This window comes from Malania oleifera, chromosome 7 (assembly GCF_029873635.1).
Source record: "Malania oleifera isolate guangnan ecotype guangnan chromosome 7, ASM2987363v1, whole genome shotgun sequence".
NCBI lineage: Eukaryota > Viridiplantae > Streptophyta > Magnoliopsida > Santalales > Ximeniaceae > Malania > Malania oleifera.
The window spans coordinates 2,102,253-2,126,582 of NC_080423.1; the positions used below are offsets into that span (position 1 = coordinate 2,102,253).

At 39.9% G+C, this 24,330-nt stretch overlaps 1 protein-coding gene across 1 annotated transcript in view; it reads left to right on the forward strand.

Annotated features, from left to right (window-relative positions):
• Positions 1-1,930: 1,930 nt before the first annotated feature.
• The window catches only part of LOC131159501 (uncharacterized), a 40,789-nt gene continuing 18,389 nt past the window's right edge, over positions 1,931-24,330 (forward strand). Inside the window, exons 1-5 of the mRNA XM_058114462.1 lie at positions 1,931-2,324; positions 6,329-6,464; positions 6,624-6,693; positions 6,866-6,959; positions 16,384-16,597. Of these exons, the coding sequence (XP_057970445.1) occupies positions 2,063-2,324; positions 6,329-6,464; positions 6,624-6,693; positions 6,866-6,959; positions 16,384-16,597 (776 nt within the window). The 5' untranslated portion in view covers positions 1,931-2,062. The remainder of the gene's footprint in view (positions 2,325-6,328; positions 6,465-6,623; positions 6,694-6,865; positions 6,960-16,383; positions 16,598-24,330) is intronic.

Consider the following 24,330-nt stretch of genomic DNA (forward strand, 5'->3'; position numbering starts at 1 on the left):
GTTGTTAGAAGCTATGACTTTCAATTGAGCACTAGATTAAGATTTTAATTAAGACTATCAACCGAGCACTAACTTATCAAAGAGACGATGACTTTCATTTGAGCACCAAAATTAATTTTAGTTGTGATATAAAAATAATATCAAATAAAAAATAAAGAGATCGCTCAAAACTAGATGAATAACAACTCATAACAAATTTATCCATCTTTTAAGGCATAACATTGAACAAGGAACAAATATAGAGAATAGATTACAAAGCACATTAGGCTAAGGGGACTCCCCTTCGAATAGAAAACACAAACACCAAATTATGAAAATTAATTCAATACAAGATGTCCCCATCAATAAAAAAATAAAAATAAAAAATAAAATTCCTCGTAGCCTCTGACTCCTCTTCTGCCTTTTATATTTTGAAACAATTCATTAATTATACATCGAGAACAATCTAGCACAAAGGGGTCTACCCACTGAAAAGAATCCACTTGCACTTGACTTTTGATCAAGAAAATAAGGACAATCAAGACAAAATCTTCCATGGGTAAGAAACTTGCAAGAAGATTGCAAGCAAGATCAAGATATTGCCTTACTTTGTACTTTTGACAACTATAGAATCTCCTTCTTGATTTAGCCTCCATCCATGATGTCCTCATTTATGCTTCAAAGTTACAACAACAATAAGGAAAAATTACATTTGAGTTGGGATGGACATTACCAAATTCTTCATATTGAAAGCCTAAAATGGTCGTCGCACAAAGGGGTTGTTACAGGAAGATAAGAGAATGAGAAGATAAAAGTGAAAGGAGAAGATAAAGAGAAGGGGTGCGAGTTTGGGTGTTGGAGTGGAACCTATGCTATCGTGTAGGCAAAAAATGAACTCCAGCTCAACGTACAAAACATATAGTCGTTTAAAATGGATGAAAAGAGGCTTACCACAATAAATTTATAGTGATCTTAATGCAAAAAATTAAAGTTGAATGGCATTAAGATTTTTAATTCAAAATTGAGTGACTATATATGCATTTTACCTAGAAAGTGAGATAGAAGATGTACCATGAAAGTTAACCACCGATTTAATGTGAAAACATATAGGCTATAATTATTTGATAAAATATAAAAAATAATAATACAAGCCAATAAGAATGTAGGAAAATATGATGGAATCAATAGAAGATATATTTAAAATTTTAAAAATAATAGTTTTAGGAAGATTAAATTTAAATTAAAAAAAAATTGAGAAGATTAAATTTAAATTTTAGAGGTTTCTAAAACAAATATGTCACGTTACAATATATTAATAATTCATTACTTAAAAAATCATATACAAATGGAATGATACCAATTTCTTGCGAATCCCTGCTGGACTCAAAACTAAGACAAGAATAACAAAGGGGGAAAAAAAAATTAATTAATAAAAGTTTATTACCTTATCTTGGTTTTTCTTTTTCAACCTCGTATGAAGTTGTATCAGGTAGTCTTTCGTATCCCATTATTATGTTTGGTGTCTAAATGGAACCTCTATGAACACTCATTCCAACGATCTTCCTTAGAGTTTCAACCTTCATACAATAATGTTTGGAATAGAAACAAAGGCTCAAGCAGAAAGAGAGGAATTTAAAACTAAATAGACTTCTATTAACGTATCTTAATTTTCCCTCGTTCATCTTGACTTTACTTAAGACCTAGAATTAAACGCTCTCTCTTATGAAGAATGCTTCTTCTTTCTTTGCTCTTTCCACCCACTCAAACATGATTAGGATTGAAATCAAATTAATACTCACAAACCTAACGAAAGCCAATGATTATCTTAAGAAAAATATATTTTATTCGCAAGAAATAAAAGAATACAATAATTGACTTACGTTTTAATTTTTTAGTGTCCGGCGAAAGCGACCCGACACATATTTATATGTAATAAATTTTCAAATTTTATCTGTAACTCCTCGTCAGCAATGCGTGTCCGTTTCGACGAGCGCAGAAAACGCGAACCAAATGGGTCTGGTGGAGTCCTTGAAAGAGTCGATCCGTCGTCACCTACACTCGCGTAGTCTGAGAAATCAGTGTCATGGCCGTCTCCCTGTATCGCTCATTGATCCGCAGAGCAACCAGCAAGAGCAGCTGTTGGAGAGGGGGGCAGTGCGGTGTCTCCTCCTCCTCCTCTTCCTCGCCTTCCTTCTCCACCGCCTCCGCCTCCGCCTCTTACCACTTGAATGGCGGGCCTTCGTACATGCGCGGTGCTGTGTTTTGGGAACCAAACAAACCCCTCAGCATTGAAGATTTCCACATGCCTCGCCCCAAATCTGGAGAAATTCTCCTGAAGAACAAGGGTAATTTTTCGTTCTCGTTTTGATTTTCAGTGCTCTGCGTTCCATTTCGTCGGGAAGGAGTGGAGAGGAGAGATGACAAAGGAATTCAATTTTTCTCCATTTCTCTTGTTTGCTTTAGTTTTGTTTTATTTTGGGTTTTGAAACAAAAGGCATTTGAGAAGAGGATCAAACGGAGGAGATAGAGAGAAATTACAAATAAAATGCACAGCCATTCTCATCTATCATGACAAATATAATGTTGCAATTAGGAAGGTCTATCCTTCTTATCTTGTACATCAAAAGCTAGATTCCAAGGATGAACGGCAGGCAACCTGAAGATGAGTTGTTCTAAACTGCCATTGCATCACTAACCAAGTTGACTGAGGATCATCCGACCTTCTAGCTAGCTGAGTGGCTTCAGTAAGTGCCCTTGGCTTGATTAATGGTTGTCATGGATCGCTTTCTGACTAGCTGCAGGAGATTGATCTTCCGTTTTCATTCCTTGCGGGAGCTCACACAGAGAGCATGACCAAAATTACCCAATAGACTGTGTCCGTATCTTTCTATCCGCAATATACTTACATGGGTCTATTTTGTACACCGCTGGTGAAGAAGATTTCCTTGGATGGCTACAACTGTTGGGTGCCTACAAGAAAGTAGTGGAAAGATCTCCCAAGTGTTGCAGTGAACTTTTTAATCATTATTACCATATCCTTTCAGCATCTTCTTCCAGAGGTACGCCTATTGCTGGCCTACCAAATAAACCAACAGGTTATAGCGAAGTTTTCAACAATCTTAATTTTTAGAGGAGTGGGCATAAGTTATGTTATGCCTTATTGATGTGGTACCTGAAACACTGAAGGTGCTGTTTAATCTCCTTGAACCTTCAAGCTTTCTTGCAATTCTTATACTCAATACCAACAATCGCCAATGGTGCTAAGAGGGCTATTTGTGTCCTCTTTTTTGATGTTTTTCATGCCCTAAGACCTTGAGCACTATGATATGACTCAAGAGAGAGCAAGAGAAGAGAGAAGAACCAAGGAGTGAAAGAGAAAAATGTTTGGGGAGAGAGAGAGAACATAAGATGACTGTAAGAGCTTATTTTCTTCTATCCTTAGGTCCATATTCCTTTTACTTATAAGCATGGAACCCTAGTCTCCCTTAAACCAGGTTTGCAAAACATAGTAGAAAATTACCTCTTGAGTGCAGAACTATAATGACAATCATATTCCAAGTCTATGTAGGAGAACCATATTGAGGACCACAGCCCATGTGGATGCCCCCACTGGATTAGATTCATTAACCTGATCCTATTTCCCGCATTTTCCACAAGTCTACAATGGGTTACAATTTCTCAAGTTTCTCTATCTTATTCATATCTCTCTTTATACATGTAATGGAGAGTGTGAAACATATGAAAGAATAATTTGAGGAACAACATTTGACTCATCATCTGACTGACATAAAGCAACAACTTCAAAAATTTCACCTATCACTTAACAACATTGTTACAGTTTAGTGTGTGTTATGTTCTTGTTACCATATGCTAGTGAGGTTACTTTTGCCCTTCAGATAGATGCATCTATGAGTAGAATGGGGAAGTTTTGTTTTGGTTCTCAAGTTACATAAATCCTTCTCCTCTCTCCTCTTCTGCTTCCCTAACTTGGTATCTAAGCAACAATCCTAAAACTCTTGAGCTGTCATCATCATGGACAGGATTCCTCATGCCCAAACCCTAAACAGCATTGTGCCCACTCATGTTTACACTGCCAGCACCAGAATCATTGCTGGAAAATTCAACTTGTCGCTGCCTCTTAGATTGACGTAAGTTAGTTTCAGGTCTTCTTTTGACAAACCAACATCACAGGTTTCACTTTGGCTCAGTTCATTCTGCTTATTTGAACCTGTAGGGCATTTTCTTCAGCTTTTCTCTTGAGTACCCCTGTTTTTGTCCAAACTTTAGATGTTAAATGTTAGTGCTTGACAGTTTGTTCTCAACAGGTTTATGTGAAGCTTGTTCGTCAGTCGTGTGTGATTATTAGTAGTATAAAGCATGTTTATTGCCATCCACTGCATCTTGGTGATGGAATCTATGAACCCAAAGAGTCATGTTCCCTCTATGGCATCTGAGAAGTTAGGTGTGTTCCCTTTTTTTATTTTTTTTCCTCATCCCTCTTCTCTTTCTCCTTTCGTCCATCATAATTCTACATCACATCAGTTATGCTTGATTATTATTAGAATGAAATGGTGAAAAGTGAAAAGACCGATAGAAAGAAAGTAAGGGCAAATGAAACTAACCTCCCTTGAGGTTTGATAAAAAGACAATGACCTTCCTTGAGGTTTCAACAATTTCAGGGATCACCTCTGAGATTTCAAGAATTCTAAGAACCTCCGCTATGATTTGCTAAAATGACATAAACCTCCTCTTGTATGTTGTAAAATTTTTTAGGGGAGATTTATGTCGTTTTTGGCAAACCTCAAGGGAGGTTTTTAGTATTTTTGAAATCTCAAGGGAGGTCTATGACATTTTTGAAATCTCAGAAGAGGTCTTTGTCTTTCAAACCTTAGGGGAGGTGAATGTCTTTTGCCCAAAATAAATATGGACAAGGATAGAAACTTTGAATACAATGAAGAAGATGATGATATACTATTCTTTTGATACACTATTTAATTAAATAAGATGTTTTTTTAGTATGTCGACCTTAGATTTAAAATTAAATATCAAATATGCCAACATGAGAAATGTCTTTTCGATTTATTAGAACTGTAAAAAATAAAATAAAATAGGATAAAATAAAATTTGTCATTGTTGTATCTTTTTAACCTCTCATATTCACATGTTTCTCACTCTGCATAACATACACTTGTGCTTGTGCGCGCGCGCACACACACGCACACAAAGTAGTTTGGGTGAAGGCAGTTTTGTTAGCATTTCTATTAGCCTTATTCTAGCTCATTTAACTTTTCTTGAAATAACCTACAACCCTAGGTATATTTTATTGCCATCATCGAGGTCTTGCACTTAGGGGCAAATAGTATTTCAAAAATAAAGGATTGATGGAAATTTCAAATAATAATCCTCTAATGATACTTGACCTAAAAATATTAAGAGTTCAAGAGATGGTGTATGTCAGTTTGCATGCACTTGAAACGTGTGTGCCATCACTCCCAATAATGTTTTTATTTGAACTAGCCTTTTTTGGTCAAAGGAAATGTTAAGGCCTGATATACATTGTTGATCTACAACCTAATAACTTAAGCTTTTAAAGTGGTATTCTAACATGGCATTAGAGTTGGTTACCAAGAGGTGCTGGGTTCTAATCTTGTTGGGGCATTTATTATTTGTTTGTTAAGAAATATCTTGTTCCCTATAATGGGTGTTGTTTATCATTTGTTATCTCTCCACATCCTAAGAGTAATGGTAAAGTTGTCCCTGTGTGTCCTAGAGGTCATGGGTTTGAGGCGTAGAAATAGCCTCGAGCAAAAATGTAAGGTAAGGCTGCATACTATAGACCCATCATAGTCCGCCCCTTCCCGGGATCCCGCATATGCGGGAGCTTTGTGCACCAGGCTGCCCTTTTTTTGGGTGTCCTAACGGGGAAGAAGTGTGGACTGACATAATAATTCAAAGGAACAACGCACCTAAACAAATTCGTATTTCTCATATCAATCATATGAGAAAAATATATGTCATTATGGATTAGCGTTTTGTATTTGGATGCTTGATCATTATGTGATTATTAAAACTAGTTTCCTGCTTTCAAAAGCAAGAAGTAGTTGACTGATAGCTCTTGAAATGAGGAAGAGTATTGCCACTGAGCAGCAAGAAATTTTTTTTTTTTTGAAATTGTGTTCTTTTCCTCAAATAATGGACATGTATTTGTTCATAGACATTTCCTTTTATGACACCCATGGGTTTCTGGTTGCTGTTAAGTTGTTGGACAACTGTTTTCTTTTTCCTTTTTTATTTTTATTTTTTAGGGGATAATTTCATGATGTTTTCCCTACTGTGTATTTCAATGCAGCATGTGGAGTGTGCCACTCCGACCTACATGTCATTAAAGGTGAACTTCCGTTTGCTAGCCCTTGTGTTGTAGGGCATGAGATAACAGGCGAGGTGGTCGAACATGGCCCACTCACTGACAGTCAAATTGTAAAAAGGTTTATAAATTAATTTCATAATGTACTGAAAAATATTGAATTGAATGCCCATCAAATGCGATTTTAATGCTTTATGGTTCTGTAACTTATATTAATTTGAACACAGTTTATTTGGTGGCGGCATAATGGATTATAAATTTTATCATTTTGATTTTTCAGATTTCCTATTGGAACTCATGTTATTGGAGCTTTCATCATGCCTTGTGGCAGCTGTTTCTTCTGTACTAAGGTGGACTTTTGTTGGAGACATGCTTAAGTAGCCTTTTTCTACAGTTTGTGAAAGTCATTAGTTAATGCCATGACTTTTGGTGTTCGTGAATATTGTAATATTTGTAATCCTATAAGAAAACTTGTTGCTGAAATCAAAATCCTGATATTATCACTTGTCTGAATGAGATCAGGGTCAAGACGATCTGTGTGAGGCTTTCTTTGCATATAACAGGGCAAAAGGAACTCTTTATGATGGTGAAACGAGGCTGTTCCTTCGCAACAGTGGTAACTATGCTTTTGAAGCCTAAAATTACATTGTTTGATCACAAGCTTGTACATATTAATTTATTTCACTTGTTGGACTTACTAGTCATTTTCTTGTCCTTGTTAGTCATTTTCTTGTCCTTGTTAGTCATTTTTCTCCACCTTTATTGTAAATAATATTTTTGTTTGTCATGGTAACAATTGTGTGTCCATAACCGTTGACATTCATCATCAATATAATCTTTAGTAATGGTACTATGCTCATAAAAATATGATAGTAATGTTGTGATTCTTAGTGTCATGATATTTGAGTTGGTGATTCAATCCATAAGCATTCAGGTTGTATCTCTCATCTTCACATATTAGCATTTGTTACTAGTTATCTAGTGTTGCTATTGTATATAATTGCTGTGTTAGTGAGCATGAGTTAGTGCGCGAGTTAGTAGTGGTAATATGGTCAGTGTATGTTCTTGGCATATATTATAAAATAGGGAGAGACCCATCATTGTGATTTTAGTCTTCCATTTTACCCAATTCCTCAACATGGTATCTAAGCATGATTCTGAGACCTACACCCTAATTGCCACAGCCACCATCAAAGCTGAAGTCTAAAACCCTAAATTTGCTGCATGTCTACCATCATTGGAGAATTGCCAGCACCACCATAGGCCTGAAACAGCCAGCAGCTTCCAGAAGCCACATAAGTTGCTGGTAATTTCCTGGATGGCACTGCTAGTTCAGGAACACAAAAAACCCTTTTAGATTTACCAAAACCAACATCATAGTCACCCACAGACATGCCAATATGCCCGCGAATGAAATCCCATCGCCGGAGCTCCTCCCATGTGCCTTCATGTGCCTTCATGTGCCGGTCAAAGGCAAGCAGGGCTGACCCACGTGCCGGCACGTGAAGATTCTTCCAGGCATGTTTCTAGCCTGAGTTGCTCCTGCACTGTTTGAATCCCTCTATAAACACATTCTTGAAGTTTTTGGTGATGTGTTTTGCCCAAAGATCTTGTCATTTTAGCTGTTGGTATGTGGCACTTGGGAATGATTGTTGGAAGCTGTTTGTCAATACTTTTTGAGCTCATTGGGGCCTGAAACAGTGGTATTTTCTGTGTTTGTAAATTGTTTTTATCTTGTTCATCGAGTGCTTGTGGTTTGCTTTGGTTGTCAAAGGCTGTGTGCGCCGTGATGGAGTTCATGAATCCCAAAAACATGTTATTCGCTGTGTATTTCCGATTAGTTGCTGTTTTGAGGTTTGGTGTGTTGGGATGGAGTTCCCAAATCCCAAAAGCATGTTTCATTCAGCCATTGATGGACAACGCACTACACCTATAGTAGGCTTTCCAACAAGCATTTCATCACATTGCATCTTTTGCTAGAAAAATGTAATCCTACTGTTTGTATGTCTTCTGGTATCTCTCCTGCTGGTCCTTGGGTTATCGATTCTATCGCTACTAACCATATGACACATGTAACAAACTGCTTTTCTGCTGTCCAGTATCTAAAAATCTACTTCGAGTTGCCCTTGCTGATGGGTCTATCACCATACGTAAGGGGATAGGAACAGTAAATCCTACTCCTTCCATCCCTCTTTTTTTCTGTTTTGTGCATTTCTAAATACCCCTTCAATCTCATGTCTCTTAGTAAGATTACAAAGTCATTAAATTGTTCTGTTACCTTCTTTCCTGATTTTGAAGATGATCAGCATAGTATGTGATGTTGGTGAACTTTACTATGTAAGGGGATAGGAACAGTAAATCCTACTCCCTCCATCCCTCTTTCTAAATCCCTTCAATCTCATGTCTCTTAGTAAGATTACAAAGTCATGAAATTGTTGTGTAACCTTCTTTCTTAATTTTGAAGACGATTGGCTTAGTATGTTAGGCTGGTGGACTTTATGACTTTGAGTTGCTCTCTCTTATTGCTTGTGTTGCCGCTACACCACTTGAAACCCATTGTCCCCTAGGTCATCCTTGATTAGACAAGTTAAAACAACTAGTTTCTGCCTTGATACATGTCTAATCTTGAGTGTGAATTTTGTCAATTGGGGAAGCATCGTTGTGTTCCCTTTGCATCTTGAGTTAATATCATGTTAGTCCATTTTGATTTTAGGGTCCTTGTCGTGTCACGTTAAAGTTGGGATACTTTGTTACATTTATCAGTGACTACTCTAGAATGACTTGGTTGTATTTAACGAAAAATTGTTATGAGTTGTTTAATATATTTTGTGCCTTATGTTCTCAAATAAGGATTCAGTTTGATGTAAGAATTTGGATGATTGTAGTGGTAATGCAGCTTATGCTAAGGAGTACTTCTACTCAGTTCACTACCTATATAACTAACTTTGGCATGATCCGTAGTTAATCTAGTGCCCACACTCCATGACAAAATGGTGTTGCAGAGAAGAAAAACAAACATATTTTCGATGTCAGGTATACCTTTTGTATCAAATGAATGGCTCCAAAATTTTTTGGAGTGGTATCATGCCTTGCTCTCCCATCAATAAAATGCCATTTTTGTCTTGGGTGGTAAAATCCCATATTTAATTATCTTCCCAAAGATTTCGTTGTTCTGACTTCCTCCTCATATCTTTGGTTGTATGTCCTTTGTTCATCAGTAACGTCCAGGTGTGGATAAATTGGATCCTGATGCTATCAAATGTATTTTTCTGGGCTACTCTTATACTAAAAAGGGATATTGATGCTGTAGCTTTGTTTCAACTGATATCACCTTCTTCGAGTCTACACCATACTATTTTGATTGTTTGAGTTGCATTGACCATGATGAGTCCCTTCTCCTACCTAGCCTTCCAGATTCTAATCTATTATCTTTGCCCAATCTTGCGTCTTCATCTAGTTTGAGTTCTTCTAGTTGGTTGGATCATTCTAATTTGTAGGTGTACATATAGTGACTCAAGTGTGGAGAGCCTCCTCCAAATTTTACTTCTACACCTCTAGTTCCCTTGCTTGATGATCCTATTCCCTAAGATGTTGATCTTCCTATCGCTGTTCGGAAAGGTAAGTCCAATCTCTAATTTTGTTTGTTATGATTTCTTGTCTCATATTATTGTTTTATTGGTACTTTATCTTCTATTGCTCGTCTGAGATCTATTTTTGAAGCCTTATCCCATTCTGGGTGGAGGACTGCAATGGTTGAAGAGATTTGTGGGTTACAAGATAATGATACTCGAGTATTGGTATCTCTTTTTGCTGATAAGTTTGTGGTTGGTTGTTGCTGGGTGTATATGTAAAAATCAATCTAGATGGTTCCATGGCTCTCTTGAATGCCCGTCTTGTTGCCAAAGGGTTGACTCAGATGTATGGTTTGGACTATTTTAACACATTCTACTGGGTTACCAAACTTGCCTCATTTCATTTTTTTCATCTCCTTAGCCACCAATTTGGCATTGGCCTTTGTATTAGATTTGAAGAATGCCTTCCTACATGGTGATGTTTAGAATGAGGTTTATATTAAGCAACCACATGAGTTTGTTGCTTAGGGGCAGTCATGATTATTGTTGACTCAAGAAATCCTTGTATAGTCTAAAGCAATCTCCCAGAACATGGTTTGGTCAATATAGTCTTGTAGTACTTGAGTTTGTGTGATCACTCTATATTTTTTCATCATACTACTTCTGGTAGGATTATGCTCATTGTGTCTGTTGATGGTATTATTATTGTTGGTGATGATTATCGAGGTATCCAACTTTTTTACTAGCTAAATTTCAGATCAAGGATTTAGTGCCATTGAAATACTTAATGGATATAGAAGTATCTAGATCTTGTATGGGGACTGTCTTGTCACAGAGGAAGTTCTAAACCTTTTAGATGGGACTAGTTGGGATCCAAACCCATCTATACATCATGGATCCTAACAAGAAGTTAGTGCTTGATGTGTGTGATTTGTTGGCTGACACTAGAGGATGCTGTAGGCTTGTTGGAATGTTGAATTATGTTGCAGACACTTGACTAGATATATCTTTTACAACAAGTGTTGTGAGCTAGTTTCTTGATTTTTTGAGAACAATCTATTGGGATGTAGTCATTTGTATCTTGAAATACCTCAAAGGTGCACCTAGTAGAGGTCTCTTATATAAAGATCGTGATTGCACTTATGTTGAGGGTATAAGATGCACATTGGGCTGAGTCACCTTTTGACAGAAGATCCACAACTGGATATTGAGTTTTTGTTGGCAGTAACGTGGTATCCTTGAAAAATAAAGAAACAAACTGTTTTTGCTTTCTAATGGAGTAAGAGTATTGGGCCATGGCCCACACTACATGGCAGCTTATTTTGCTAAAAAAACATGTTTGAAGAACTTTGGTTTCCACATTCTTGGCCTATGGAATTGATATGTGATAATCAAGCTGCTATTCATATTAGTTTGAACCCAGTCTTCCATGAGCGGATGAAGCACATTGAAGTTGCTTGGAGAGACCTATCATTTTAATTCGGTATTCCATTTTACCCAATTCTTCAACAGCATTTGAGTGCAAAAAAGCTATTGATGATGTAGGAGTTCATTTCTGATCAGAATCAGTTCCTTTTAGTAAAACAATCTATTTTCTTTCCCTTACAAAATGCATAAATTGGAATTATCCTCCTACTATGATATTACTATCATAGTGGAAGTGTATGCAGTATTCCTGTAATGCAAATGCATTTATCCTGCCTCTTAGAATTTAAATTAACATTTCCTTAGAAAGCAAGCTAAATGAGTTCTCATTTTTCTTTCCTTTTTTGGGGGCCACTTAATATCTCAAATTTTTTTCATAATTTTGGTATCCTCCATGACTTTCAGAAAATAACATATTTGTATATAACCCTCCTGGATTTGACATATTAGTATATAACTGTCCTGGATTTGCTGATTCTAACATGTTTTAAAGGCTAATTTTATACTGAATTGCAGTTTAGATTTAAAACAAAGTGTATGCTGTATTCCTGTCATTGCTAATGCATTTATCTTGCCTCTTAGAATTTAAATAGATTTATAAAGCAAGCTAAACGGGTTCTCATTTTTCTTTCCTCTTTTTGGGGCCACTTAATATCTCATAACTTTCGGTATCTCCCATGACTTTTTAAAAATAACTTATATGAATAGATGGATTTGGTGATTCTATCATATTTTAAAGGCTAATTTTATACAGAATTGCAGTTTTGGTTTAAAACAACACTTTTTGGGTAACTGTGACTAAATAAAATATTCTGCTTCAAATCTTCAGAACATTGCTCAATTGCAAATGGAAATGATAGTTTTGTGCCAAAGTTGTTTTTAAAAAAAAAAAGGAATATTACAATTAATGTTAAATACAATGATATTTGACAGTCAATCAAGGGAATTGGGAAGGCAAGCTTACAAATATATGGAGAGGTTAATGTTCCTTTTGATTTGTCAGAGTAGATCCCTGCATTCTGCAATTATTATAACATTCATGGGAGGTAACTGAAATTTACCCTGTTTTGTCCTTTAGGAAAAGCTATAACTAATCCTCCATCATGAGGGTGTGACTCTTTTTTGGAAAAAGGAAGCAGAACGAGATATTAACTTGAAAGCTGCAACGAGTTGAAAAACAGGCATGGTTTTTCATGATAAGTGATGACTGCTTTCTTTGGTAGCAGAAACACTTTCTTTTGTAATGTTTCCCTAATGCAAACAGTTTAGTATACAAATGGAACAGAAGGCTAATCTTGTCAATTTCTGCAGATCTTGGAAGGATGCTTTGAAAATATGCATTCCTTGTCTTCTCATACAAAGGGAAAGCAAGGATAGGACCCATTTTCGTATTTCCTAGGTCAATGGAATTGCCTTGCTTCATTTTTTTAATCATAGTTTGCTTAAACTCAGGTGTGTAAACTCAGGTGGCAGCTGTAGGCACTTCCATCCACCTCAAACAATCTTCTTTCCATGTACATGTGCATGCATGCCTTAGCTTGCATTGTATTTTTCATTTCTTTGATTAGCTTTTGTTTTATTTTTCATTTCTTTGATCTTTTGGCGACCTCTCTTAGTAGTCCTCCTTTTGTATGCTGTAGTCTCCTCTTTTCTTTCAATGGCACATTTATTAGAAATCTTCCTTTTGCTTAGAAGTCTTTTGTTTTTGGTCAGCTGGGGAGCTGCTTCTGGAGGGTAGGGTTCGGTTGGAATGAGAAAATGATTATATGTTTTTATTCTTTGAGGGTTTAGACGTGGTGATTGGGAAGCTTCATGCAAGAGTTCCAGTCGCGGGTAATTGCTGAATCTACTGGTAAGGGAGTTAGTGTGCCCACAAGTGGTAATGGTTCATTGTTGGAAAGAGGCTGTGAAGATTGACTAGAGAAGCCTTTGTGTAAGGTTTTTTGGAGTGGCAGAGTGAATGCAAGCAGGGCAGAATGACAGTCAAGTGCATTGGGTGTTGCAGTGGGTGGAGAGCAGTGTGTAGACTGGAGGCAACTAGGTTTTCATTGGTGGTTGGTCAAGGGGTGATGATATGCTGAACGGAGATTAAGCAGGCATGGGTCGACTCAAATCTTCAGTGGGGCCTGCAGTTGATTAATAACAAGGAGGCGTGAAGTCAAGGCCTCTATGGTCAAGTGAGGCCCAGTTCAACCTTTTACAAGATCATGCCTGTGCTTGGTCCAATAATGTTGAGGCCCATCGTGGTGATAACTTGAATGGCCAAACCCGGCCTACTCCAACAATTGATGGCTAACCTGGAAATATGGAATTAATTTAAAATGCTGCTAACTTTTGTAGCTGAGTTCCAATTTAAGCTGCAAAAGCTGTGTGGCAAACAATGGGTTGCCAGGAGTCGCAAGGTGGATCAGTTTCCAGGGGCAGTCAGAGATCTTTAAAAAGAAAAGGGTGTTGTTGTCCAAGCTCAAATTGTAGAAGGGAGTAATTTGCATATAGTGTAGTCTGCTCAGATTGATGGAGTCATTGGAGTGTTAGATAGCTTAGAAAGGCTCCTCTGGGAACAAAGTATATTCTGATCAGGGAGGGGAAGGATTGGCAGGTGCTTGCATCAAACCAGGATGTATCATCCCAGCAGACTAGCAGAGAAAAGATTCATTTGCAGGTGTCGCGATGGTGATGCTGTGACTCGATATCAGGGACATTCTGTGGATGATTCGAATTTGGAAAAAAGAAGTGGAGGTTGGAATAACTCAATTAATGCTCAAAAACAAATCTCTTTGGCTGGGTCTGGCAAAGATGATACACAACCTAGGGTGAACACAATTGGGTTTTGAGATGTGGAAAACATATGAACAACAATCCCTTTATCTAGAGTTGCATACTAACAAAGTTTTCAAAAGACATAATGATGGCAGTTTTTCTTTTGTTGAGAGTCCTGTTGATACCAAGGAGTGACTCTGGGGAGAAGGGTTGTATGGGAGGACCGAAATGGGGTGATAAATCAAATGAGAGGAGTGGTTTTTGATTTTGAGTTAGGTTATGACTTATGGTAGTCGTTTTTTATTGGTTGGATTTTTTGAGCAATATACTTGTACCTCAGATCCCTCTGAATTTGTGATTCATTCTCACATGTTTGTGACTCCTACAACGGGGTTAGAAGGGTTCTTATTTTTTAAGGTTAGGTTATATTGAGGAAGCAGAGAGTAATCAAATTGGAGAGATGGCTGCTTGGATAGAGGAGATGGTATTTTGTCTATGCTCGCCCCTACAGAGGACATTAGTAAAATGGATATTGAAGTTCAAGATCTCTTAGATTAGCCTCTTGGGTGCCTAACGAGGCCAACGATGGGCTTGCAGTTGTTGGCTTCAGGAGTAAAGGAAGCCATGTTAGATTGTAGTGAGCAAGATGAAAAGGGACAATTAGAGTTGGCCAATCTAAAGTGTGTGTTTTGGATGCCTGACGGAAAATTTCTTGCAAATCTTTTTTTTGATAATTTGATTGATTCTTTCACATTTCCTCTTAATCGTTTATTTGGAAGGCTTTTTGCCCTCTAGAATTATGACATTTATTTGGTTGGTAGTTACTAATAGAGTTAATGCCAACAACTAGGAGGCTATATTAGCCTATCTCTTGATGCATGTTTTATGTCATTCAGAGTTCTGCGACTCTCTCTCTCTCTCTCTCTGTGCATTGTTTGTTTGCTAGGGGTTTGTGGGCTAGGTTGTTTGGTTTGTTTGGAAAAGTTGGGTGTGTGTGGAATCAGTTGTGGGGTTATTACTTATTTCTTTTAGAGGTTTTGGAAGGAGAAAAGATGCTAGTAGCTTGTGGAGGGGTGCAGTTTTTTCTGTTTTTAGAATTCCACTTTACCTAAAAGATTAAGCTTTAAGGATGTGGGCCGACAATGTATATCAAGATTTAACACTCCCCTGCATGTGGACCCATTACAGGGAATACAATAATTTTTAAACACCACATAATAAACTCGGACAACAAGACTAGAGGCTAGATCCCAGGACCTCTTGGTAACCAGCTTTGATACCATGTTAGAATACCACTTTACTTAAAAGCCTAAGCAGTTGGGTTGTGGGCCAACAATGTATATCAAACTTTAACAGCTGTATTGTGGGGAATTTGATTGGTGAGAAATGTGCAAATCTTTGATTGTAGGGGTTTGTAGGTATCTTTTCTTGGAGTAGGATTCAGTTCTTGGCTTCTCTTTGGGCTTTTCCCGGGTTAATTTTAGGGTGACTTGTTTATTTGATTTTTAGCCTGATTGGCTTGCTATTTTGTTGGGAGTTTTTTTTGTTCTCTCTTCTTAATTTTTTGTTCTTTGAGAGGATTTCTAATTCTCAACTTTGTATATTCATTTGTATCTTAATCAAATCTATTTATTTTTATGAAGATGTTCTATATATTATGTTGGGAAGAGGTTTAAAGGGGGCTTTGATTTAATTTTTCTAGATTTTATCTTTTTATTTTATTTTTTTAGTTTTTGGTTTTGTGTTTTAAGGAATTTTGTTGTTTCTAATTGCCTCTCTCCTAATAAATTTCTTTAGTTATCTAATTTTTTATAAGGGTTTTGGTTTCTGCAAACCCAATATCTAGATTTTTAATTACTTACACATCTCCTAATCTTTTTTCATTTTTGTTTTCTTTTGGGCTGCCATTTTGTTTAATTTTTAAAAGTGTAAAGACTGCCGTAAAGTTCAGTTAAGATTAACTGTCTTTCTAGCATTTCATCTGTACATGTCATGGAAGCACTAGAGTTACATGCATTTGGAAAATAGTAATTGTTGCAATGTTGAATTCTTTGACATTGAAAATTTTGTGGCCTCTTCTTTTTTCTTAATTGCTTAATTTTGCACCAATAATGTTAAGTCAATATGTGGGCATAGAATATGATAATTTTCTTATTTCCAAAGTAATTCTCTAGTTGCCTTTATTTCTTGAAATAGCTCTCTAATTGTTTTTTTATATTTTATTTTCCCCTCTAATTTTTCAACCTACTTATTTCTTGACCATATATATGCTGTGTGATGTAGGGAAACCAGTGTTCATGTATAGTATGGGAGGACTTGCTGAATACTGCGTTGTGCCAGCACACGCATTATGTCATCTGCCAGATTCGTTGCCATATACTGAGTCTGCAATATTAGGATGTGCTGTCTTTACTGCTTATGGTGCTATGACACATGCGGCAGGGTTACATCCTGGGGATTCTGTTGCTGTAATTGGTATTGGAGGTGTTGGCTCTAGGTAAAATACTATAATTTTGTGGTCAGCTGCATGCATGCTATTACTTGATAAAATTTATTTGATGAGCTACTTCAAAATTTTATTGAATATTTTCATTTATAAAGCCAGCGATGAATGCATGTAAAAATGTGTTGACTTATGCTAGGGGCTAATGTGCTTCCGTGCATGATGCATTGTCCTTCAAACTCTTGTGGTGTTTACCGTCACCTGGTTCAATGAAATTTAGAAGGTATTTTTGTTTAGTTTGAATATTAAGTTAATTATAAAAAAAAGTATTATAGGAACCCTTACATTTTTAATATTCTCTTACTGAAATGGTTAAGTAACATATTGCAAGGATCAGTAAGGTTATGGAAGGTTATGTTGGTTTGCAGAATTCCTTTCCATAGGAATAAAATGAAATAAGGTGGGAATGCAGTTAAAATTTTATAGGCTATAATAATTTACTAAAAAGTCACTCATGCGAAACTTTGTGTTATTCCATCCAAACTTGAGTAGGATAATAATAGACATTCCCATGGTGAAATATACAATGGTCGTTCCTTGTTTATTCCATGTTATGAATTAATAAAATTTTTTGCTTTGTCATTTTCTTTTATGTTGATGACATATTAAGCTATTAAATCTTTGTTTTATGACTATTCTATTCCTAGGAATAAGCAAACGAGACTCTTTATGCACTAAAGCTCGAGTTCTCAACAACGAACAATGATGCCGAGTATGAAGCTTTGTTAGCAGGTCTATGCCTAGCAAAAGCACTAGGGGTAGCGCAGATCAAGGTGTCAAGTGATTCTCAGTTGGTAGTAGAGCCTTGAAGGAGAATTTGAAGTTAAGGACCAGAAAATGAAGAAGTATCTGGCCAAGACCCAGGAATATGCGAGGGCCTTCATTCACTTCGATATAGAGCGCGTGCCAAGAGCCGAGAATACCAAGGCCGACGGGCTCGCGAAATTGGCCCTAGCAACCAGCTCGAAATGGAGGGATGCCATTTACCTAAAGCGGGTCGTAAAACCCTCATACGAGGAGTATAGTATTAATTTACTGCATTCCGAAGTCAACGAGGGGGACTGGAGGGCGCCTCTATTGCAATACCTCCGCGATGGATCCCTATAGGGGTATAACAAGGAGTCCTTTAAGGTGAGAAGGAAATCAGCGAGATACACACTGATAGACCAGGAGCTATACAAACGATCTTTATCGTTACCATACCTTCGTTGCTTGAGTAAAGAAGAAGGAGAGTACGTGCTAAGAAAAATCCACGAAGGGATATGTGGAAACCATCTAGCCAACAGGGCTCTGGCTCACAAAGCCCTACGGAAAGGGTTTTACTGGCCCACGATGAGAAAGGACGCGGTCGAGCTTGTCAAACGATGTGACAGGTGCCAACGGTGCGTGGGAATACCACACACACCTTCCAATCCCCTCTCCCCTCTGGCCAGCCCCTGTGCCTTTGCCCAGTGGAGAATAGATATCTTGGGACCTCTGCCTCCGGCGACTGGTCAAAAGAAATTCTTGCTGGTGGCAATCGATTACTTCACTAAGTGGGTAGAGGTCGAAGCCCTAGCCCACATAACCTACCACACCACACCACCAGCCGCGACAATGGAAACCCCATTTATGCTCGCCTTTGGTGTAGAAGCAGTCATTCCCGCAGAAGTAGGGATCCCCTCCTGGCGGAGGCAATACTTCAACGAGCAAGACAATAACGAAGAGTTCAGGGCGAAAATAGACTTGCTGGAGGAAAGACAAGATCAGGCCAGCATAAAAATCTCCGCTTATCAACTAAGGGTGGCGAAGTACTACAACACTCGAGTAAGAGTGCGGAACTTCCAGCCCGGGGACTTGGTCCTCAGGAGGAATCGAACTGACACACAAGAGCCGGGCTCGCACAAGCTAAAGCCAAACTGGGATGGTTCATACCGAGTTACGACGGAGATAAAACCAGGGACATACAAATTGGAAGACATAGCAGGAAAGAAGATTAATAATACGTGGAACTCTGATATGTTGAAAAAGTATTATTCATAAGTGTTTTCATACGACATAGTAATAAATTTTCAATTACAGCAATTATACTATTTCAATAAAGTTGAACAAAGCTACAAATGAAGTTTTAGCAGACTAGCTCGCTTTGCTCCCCTCTCCCGCTTCCTCCTCTTCCCCCTCTTCCTCCTCGTCCATCTCCTTTGCTGAGTCTGGACTCTTGCCTCCATAACCGTGCGAACACATGCCCTCCAAAGGAAGATCTGGGTGCTTAGTTTTCACTTGTTCCTAGCACCTCCTGAACCCTACTCGGTAGGTCTTGACAGTGTCTAGGACGAACTGCGAAGAGTCCTTATACTTCTTTACTGCGGCTTGGGCCGCATCATCATTAGCAGCAGAAGCGGCAGTCGAAGGAATCTCCTCTCTACGAATCTGCTCGATTTCCGCCTAGAGGGCCTGTTCCTGGTCCTCGGCATCATGGAGTTCGTTTTGAGCAACTACATATTTTTCCCGCACATCCAAGGTCTGGAGATACATCTCAACAACCTTTTCTTCTTGCGCCAAGGCCATTGTCGCCAGCTGAAGAGAAAAACAGGGGAAAACAGATTAGTAAAAATCCACCTAAGAAGAAGAATAACCCAATCGAAAAGCATAAACTAAACCGATACATGATAAGAGGTGTGTCGGATCTTCGTTGAAAGAACATCAGGAAGAGAACATTGAGCCTGCACATAGTCCTCCACGTGGATTGCCCAGCGTAGAGCGGCAGTAGAACGGGTCGGCTAATGAAAAATTGCCTCAGTGTAAGCCATGGCGACCGAGGGAGGAGCCACCGCAATGTTCTCACTAGCAGGGGTTTCACTATCATCTACAGCTGGGGCGTCCCTTTGAGATGATTCTCTTTCAAGCCCCCTTCTTTTCTTCCTGCTCCTACTCGCTCTCTGTTTCTTGGCTCCCCCCCATGAGAGATTCGTATTTGTTAAAATCCATATCTGCAAAGATACAAAGAGAGGATAAAAACACCAACAACAGCAGGAGTATCTGAGTACATACATAGAAATCAAAGGCAAGATAAGACTTGGGGAAACGGGGCTGATCCCCCACTGCATGAGGACTTGCTCCTTGAGCAGCTCCTCGTGAGGGACAATCCCCTATTGACAAGGGCTCGCAGTTCTTTCAAGATGGCCTGCTCGTCGGGAGAGAGCCTCGGAAGAATATGGTGCACCCGAACTACAAAAAAAGGGAGAGGAAAACAAGTAACCAGGTGACCAACACGCAGCCCTGCAAAAAAAGAAAAGAAAAGGTAGGGATAAATAACATTACCATTTAGAGGAGCAGACCAAACACAAGAGCCTGTATAGTTCAACTCTCCCGAGGCGAAGAAGTACCGGGACTTCCAATTGTGTATGGAAGAGCTGCCCGGAGTAAAAAGTTTATAACCTGACAAAAAGTTGAAATAATACAGCTCCTTCTGTACAGAGTGCGTTCGCATCTGGAAGCAACTCCGAGAGGCTGTAGGCTAATGACCCAGACGAAGCAGGAGGACGGCAAAACAAGTAAGGGAAAGGTAGGAGTTCGAAACCAATTGTGAGGGGGCTATTCGGTAAAAACGTAATATGTTAGAGATAAAAGGGGGAAAAGGGAGTCTAAGACCTAGGTCCAAGTAATCGGTGTACAGGCAAAGCTCCTTGGAGCCCGGATCAAGGGCTGATTCCAAGCCAGCTGGCAACCTAATAGTAATATTCTGGGGGATGGTAAAAAAGTACCGAACATTTTGTACATCGGAGGGGGTCAGGTCACAATCAGTGCTCCTCACTGTAGTCGGAGCCCGCAACGGGTTCGAGGAAGACTCCATCACAAAAACACGAAAGACAAAACGCCAAAACGGATCAAACAGGCAAGCCTCCTACAAAAACAAGGAAGACAAAACGCCAAAACGGATCAAATAGGCAAGCCTCCCTAAAAAACAAGGAAGACAAGATGCCAAAACAGATCAAGCGGATAAATTTTGCGTGAAAACAGCAAAGCCACCATACAAAAGAAGGTTAAACAAGCAACGTTCTAGCAAGAATAGTGAAGAACAGGAAGAACAACAAACAAACATGCAATTCAACACAAAGACGAAGAAAAGCAAGGAGAGGGGCCGAGGGAGAGCGTACCTAGCGAAAAGTAGGAACCCCTTGGAATGAGATGAGAAAGCGAAGGAAGGAGGCCCTGCCTTTATAGAGAAAAGGCTGCACAAATCCTCGAGAGTGTGAGAATCTCGAGAGAGCTCTACTGCAGAAAGGGGGTTGCATCTCGAGAGAAAGGACACAAGAAATCCCCGTACGTACGAAAATCCCTATACACGCACTGACATGATGACAAAACCAAGAATTCGCGACTTCCCAAGGTTGGTTGATTTAAACATGCATTGACTACACTTTTGCAAGAAGTACGACGCCTCAAAAGGACTACAATGTCGCCTCGGAAAAAGCGTTTGACAACCCCCATAAATGAGAACATCTCATCAAAGGGGAAGCCCATTGAGCCTGACAGACTGATAAGCCCACAAATGAGCACGATTCATCAGGAAGAACAGGCCCAACTGATGAACACGACTTGTGAGGCCAAGAACCGCCCAAAAATGAGCACGACTCATGAGGCAGAACTGACCCAACTGACGAGCACGACTCGTGAGGCCAACGGCCGCATAGAAAATGAGCACGACTCATTAGGCAGAACAGGCTCAACCGACGAGCACGGCTTGTGAGGCAAACAACAACCCAGAAGATGAGCTCGTCACATTAGTGCTCAATGGGGCAGCTCGGCAAGGTCTGCTCGGCTAAAACGCTCAATGTAGTTGCTCGCCAAGACTTACTCGGCAAATTTGCTTAACGAAGCAACTCGGCAAATTTGCTCCTTGAGACAACTCGGCAAGATCTGCTCGGCGAATTCGCTCCTTGAGATAGCTCGGCAAGGTCTGTTCGGCAAAAGTGCCCAATGCCCGGCAAGGCCTGCTCGGCTAAAAAGCTTAATGTCGCAGCTCGGCAATATCTGCTCAGCAAAAGGGGCTTAATGAAGCAGCTCGGGAAGACCTGCTCGGCAAATTTGCTCCTGGAGACAGCTCGGCAAGATCTGCTCGGCAAATTTGCTCCTTGATACAGTTCGGCAAGTCCTGCTCGGCAAATTTGCTCCTTGAGACAACTCGGGCCGAGCAGGTCTTGCCAAACTGTCTCAAGGAGCAAATTTGCCGAGCAGGACTTGCTGAGCTGTATCAAGGAGCAAGCCGAGTAGGTCTTGCCGAACTGTCTCAAAGAGCAAATTTGCCGAGCAGATCTTGTCGAGAAGGTCTTGTCGAGTTGCCTCAAGGAGCAAATTTGCTGAGCAGGTCTTGCCTAACTGCTTCATTATGCCCCTTTTGTTGAGCAGATCTTGCCGAGCTGCTACATTTAGTTTTTTAGAGGAGCAGGCCTTGCCGAGCATTGGGCACTTTTGTCGAGCAGACCTTGTTGAGCTGTCTCAAGGAGCGAATTTGCTGAGCAGATCTTGTCGAGCTGTATCAAGGAGCAAATTTGCTGAGCAGGTCTTGTCGAGCTGCAACAAGGAGCAAATTTGCCGAGCAGATCTTGCCAAGCTGTCTCTAGGAGCAAATTTGCCGAGCAGGTCTTCCTGAGCTGCTTCATTAAGCGCCTTTTGCCGAGTAGATCTTGCTGAGCTGCTACATTGAGCTTTTTAGCCGAGCAGGCATTGCCGGGCATTGGGCACTTTTGCCGGGTAGACCTTGCTGAGCTGTCTCAAGGAGCGAATTTACTGAGCAGATCTTGCCGAGTTGTCTCAAGGAGCAAATTTGTCGAGCAGGTCTTGCCGAGTTGCTTTGTTAAACCAATTTGCCTAGCAAGTCTTGCCGAGCTGCTACATTGAGCGTTTTAGCGGAGCAGACCTTGCCAAGCTACCCCATTGAGCACTAATGTGTCGTGCTCATCTTTTGGGTTGTTGTTGGCCTCACGAGCCGTGCTCATCGATTGGGCTGGTTCTGCCTAATGAGTCATGCTCATTTTCTGCGCGGTTGTTGGCCTCACGAGTCGTGCTCGTCAGTTGGGCCTGTTTTGCCTGATGAGTCGTGCTCATTTCTAGGCGGTTGTTGGCCTCGCGAGTCGTGGTCGTTAGTTGGGCCTGTTCTGCCAGATGAGTAGTGCTCATTTGTGGGCATATCAGCCTGTCAGGGTCAAATGGGCTTCCCCTTTGATGAGATGTTCTCATTTATGGGGGGTAAACGCTTTTTCCGAGGTAACGTCGTAGTCCTTTTGAGGCGTCGTTCTTCCTGCAAAAGTATAGTAAATGCATGTTTAAATCAGCGTGCATACAGGGATTTTCGTACGTACGGGGATTTCTTGTGTCCTTTCTCTCGAGACGCAACCCCCTTTCTGCAGCCGAGCTCTCTCGAGATTCTCACTCTCGAGGATTTGTGCAGCCTTTTCTCTATAAAGGCAGGGCCTCCTTCCTTTGCTTTCTCATCTTATTCCAAGGGGTTCCTACTTTTCGCTAGGTACGCTCTCCCTCGGCCCCTCTTCTTGCTTTTCTCCGTTTTTGTGTTGAATTGCATGTTTGATTGTTGTTCTTCCTGTTCTTCATAGTTCTTGTTAGAACGTTGCTTGTTTAATCTTCTTTTGTATGGTGGCTTTATTGTTTTCACGCAAAATTTATCCACTTGATTTGTTTTGGCATCTTGTCTTCCTTGTTTTTGTGGGAGGCTTGCCTATTTGATCCGTTTTGGCGTTTTGTCTTCCTTGTTTTTGTAGGAGGCTTGCCTGTTTGATCCGTTTTGGCGTTTTATCTTTCTTGTTTTTGTGATGGAGTCTTCCTCGCACCCGTTGCAGGCTCCGACTACAGTGAGGAGCGCTGGTTGTGACCTGACCCCCTTCGATATACAAAATGTTCGGTATTTTTTTGCCATCCCCCAGAATATTACTGTTAGGTTGCTAGCCGGCTTGGAATCAGCCCTTGATCAGGGCTCTGAGGAGCTTTGCCTGTATACCGATTACTTGGACTTAGGTCTTAAACCCCCCCCCCCCCCTTATCTCTAACGTATTATGTTTTTACCAAATAGCCCCATCACAATTGGTTCCGAACTCCTACTTTTCCCTTACTTGTTTTGCCGTCCTCCTGCTTCATCTGGGTCATTAGCCTACAGTGCCTCTCTTTCGGAGTTGCTTCCAGATGCGGACGCACTCTGTAGAGAAGGAGCTGTATTATTTCAACTCTTTGTCAAGTTATAAACTTTTTATGCCAGGCAGCTCTTCCATACTCAATTGGAAGTCTCGGTACTTCTTTGCCTCGGGAGAGTTGAACTATACGGGCTCTCGTGTTTGGTTTGCTCCTCTAAATGATAATGTTATTTATTCCTACCCTTTTTTTTTTTTTGTAGGGCTGCGTGTAGGTCACCCAGTTACTTGTTTCCCTCTCCCTTTTTTTGTAGTTCGGGTGCACCATATTCTTCCGAGGTTCTCTCCCGACGAGCAGGCCATCTTGAAAGAACTGCGAGCCCTTGGTCAGCAGGGGATTGTCCCTCACGAGGAGCTGCTCAAGGAGCGAGTCCTCGTGCAGTGGGGGATCAGCCCGGTTTCCCCAAGTCTTATCTTGCCTTTGATTTCTATGTATGTACTCGGATACTCCTGCTGTTATTGGTGTTTTTATCCTCTCTTTGTATCTTTGCAGATATGGATTTTAATAAATACAAATCTCTCATGGGGGAAGCCAAAAAACAGAGA